The sequence below is a fragment of the Pocillopora verrucosa genome, chromosome 6 (assembly GCF_036669915.1).
Source record: "Pocillopora verrucosa isolate sample1 chromosome 6, ASM3666991v2, whole genome shotgun sequence".
Taxonomy (NCBI): Eukaryota; Metazoa; Cnidaria; class Anthozoa; order Scleractinia; family Pocilloporidae; genus Pocillopora; species Pocillopora verrucosa.
The window spans coordinates 12,663,186-12,664,937 of NC_089317.1; the positions used below are offsets into that span (position 1 = coordinate 12,663,186).

General features: G+C 37.4%; 1 protein-coding gene across 3 annotated transcripts in view; it reads left to right on the forward strand.

Annotated features, from left to right (window-relative positions):
- Positions 1 to 978, forward strand: part of LOC131769686 (hemicentin-1-like) — a 31,093-nt gene extending 30,115 nt beyond the window's left edge. For all 3 annotated transcript variants that reach the window (XM_066168370.1, XM_066168371.1, XM_066168372.1), the window contains one exon: positions 213 to 978. In XM_066168370.1, coding sequence (XP_066024467.1) covers positions 213 to 232 — 20 coding nt within the window. In that variant the 3' untranslated portion in view covers positions 233 to 978. The remainder of the gene's footprint in view (positions 1 to 212) is intronic.
- The last annotated feature ends 774 nt before the right edge of the window (positions 979 to 1,752 follow it).

A 1,752-nucleotide genomic window follows, 5' to 3' on the forward strand; every position in this document is an offset into this window, starting at 1 on the left:
CACCGAAATGAACAAGTTCCTTGTTAAGGCTGCAAAAATAACGGGGTTGAAGTGAAGTCCCTGTTCTTGGTCACGAAATGCAGGTGACAATTTAAGGTCTGGGTACCAGGAAAAAAAATGATTGAAATAGATGTAGATGTTCCCTGTTTGAATACAAACAAAATGTACTGACAAGAAGTTAAACTCAAGTGACGGAACTGCTATGTTTTCAGGCAACAACACCCATATGTAGCGTGGGATTCAGGAAAGGAAGGAACGACAAGGACAGGAAACCAAGAACAAGAACAAGAACAAGAACCATTTAAAGCACAAGCTAACTTTTTAATGAAATTTACGCTGACGTGATGTTTGATATATACTTTGACAGCGAAATTGAAAGTGGTTTCTTGAGGAGATATGTCTTGTCTTATTATCGTCTTGTTTTGGATTTCAAAAGGACAGCTTCCTGTTTTTATAAGCTTGCCAACCGGGTGTTCAAAATCTCCCATCATTTTTATACTCGTGCGACTCAAACTACTTTTAAGTCGAGTTCGTTGCATTTATTCCCATAATGAATCTTGGGTTATAAAATTGTTTATGCAATTTAATTTTGTCTTATTATCGTCTTGTTTTGGATTTCAAAAGGACAGCTTCCTGTTTTTATAAGCTTGCCAACCGGGTGTTCAAAATCTCCCATCATTTTTATACTTTATACTTTTATACTTTTAAGTCGAGTTCGTTGCATTTATTCCCATAATGAATCTTAAGTTATAAAATTGTTCATGCAATTTAAAAAGTAAAGAGGATGAAGCCACTAGAACCTCATCCTCACCCACATTGAAGCTTAGATTGCACAAGAAAACGTAAATGTTTTTCTGCAGAATGCAGCTGGTTTGCATGAAATTATTCACCAATATTTATTGCACATCCATTTATTCAGTTTTTTTTATATTAATTTAAGCTATTTTTGTTACTCTGCTCACTGAGACTTTGAAATAAAATCGCTTACAAAAATCTGTGGCTCTTTTCGTCTTGTAAACCAACTCATATAAGTACCGACTGAACAAAGCATTTTCAGTAAGAAGTGCTAGGAGGGTACTGGTCACAATTCACATTGAAGGAGAGAGGGGGCTGGAGTATCTTGCAAGATAAATATTTAACTTCTAATCCCAAACCTCGTTTGATCGATAAATTGGTCTCATCCTTTTCCCCCTCGCTATTTCCAGCTATTCATGAAGTACTTTCGTATTTAGGAATTGGAAATGCCAAGCCGCGCACATTATACACAACGCGAGACTGCACATTACAAGCGGCGACTCTCGTATCGTTTCTTTTTATGTCATGGGACTATCACTGCTTTAAGGTCACATTCGTGTACAAAAGTGTCCCGTTCTTCACCCACTTCTGACTTCATGGCCAGTTTACAAAGAGAGATATTTTTAAGGTTGAAATGAGTATATCGGTTTAAGATAGCATTGAAACTGAAAGCTCAGAGGACCATTACTACCAGCACCTATCGAACCTCGAAGTTCTTATGCATTTACAGAAATTGGCGTCTTTAACACAAGCAGAACCAACATTATGATGGTCAGCTGTTTATGGAGGCAACAGATCCCCCTCCATCCAATAAACCGACTCATTCCCTTTATTTTCTATCCCTTCTCCAAACTTCTAGGCAAATGCTGATCGTCTCCCCCTCTTAATTACAAAATGTCACAAAACCAAAATACCAAGCATCAGTACAAACCTGCTACAGAAAGATAGCTAAGAGAA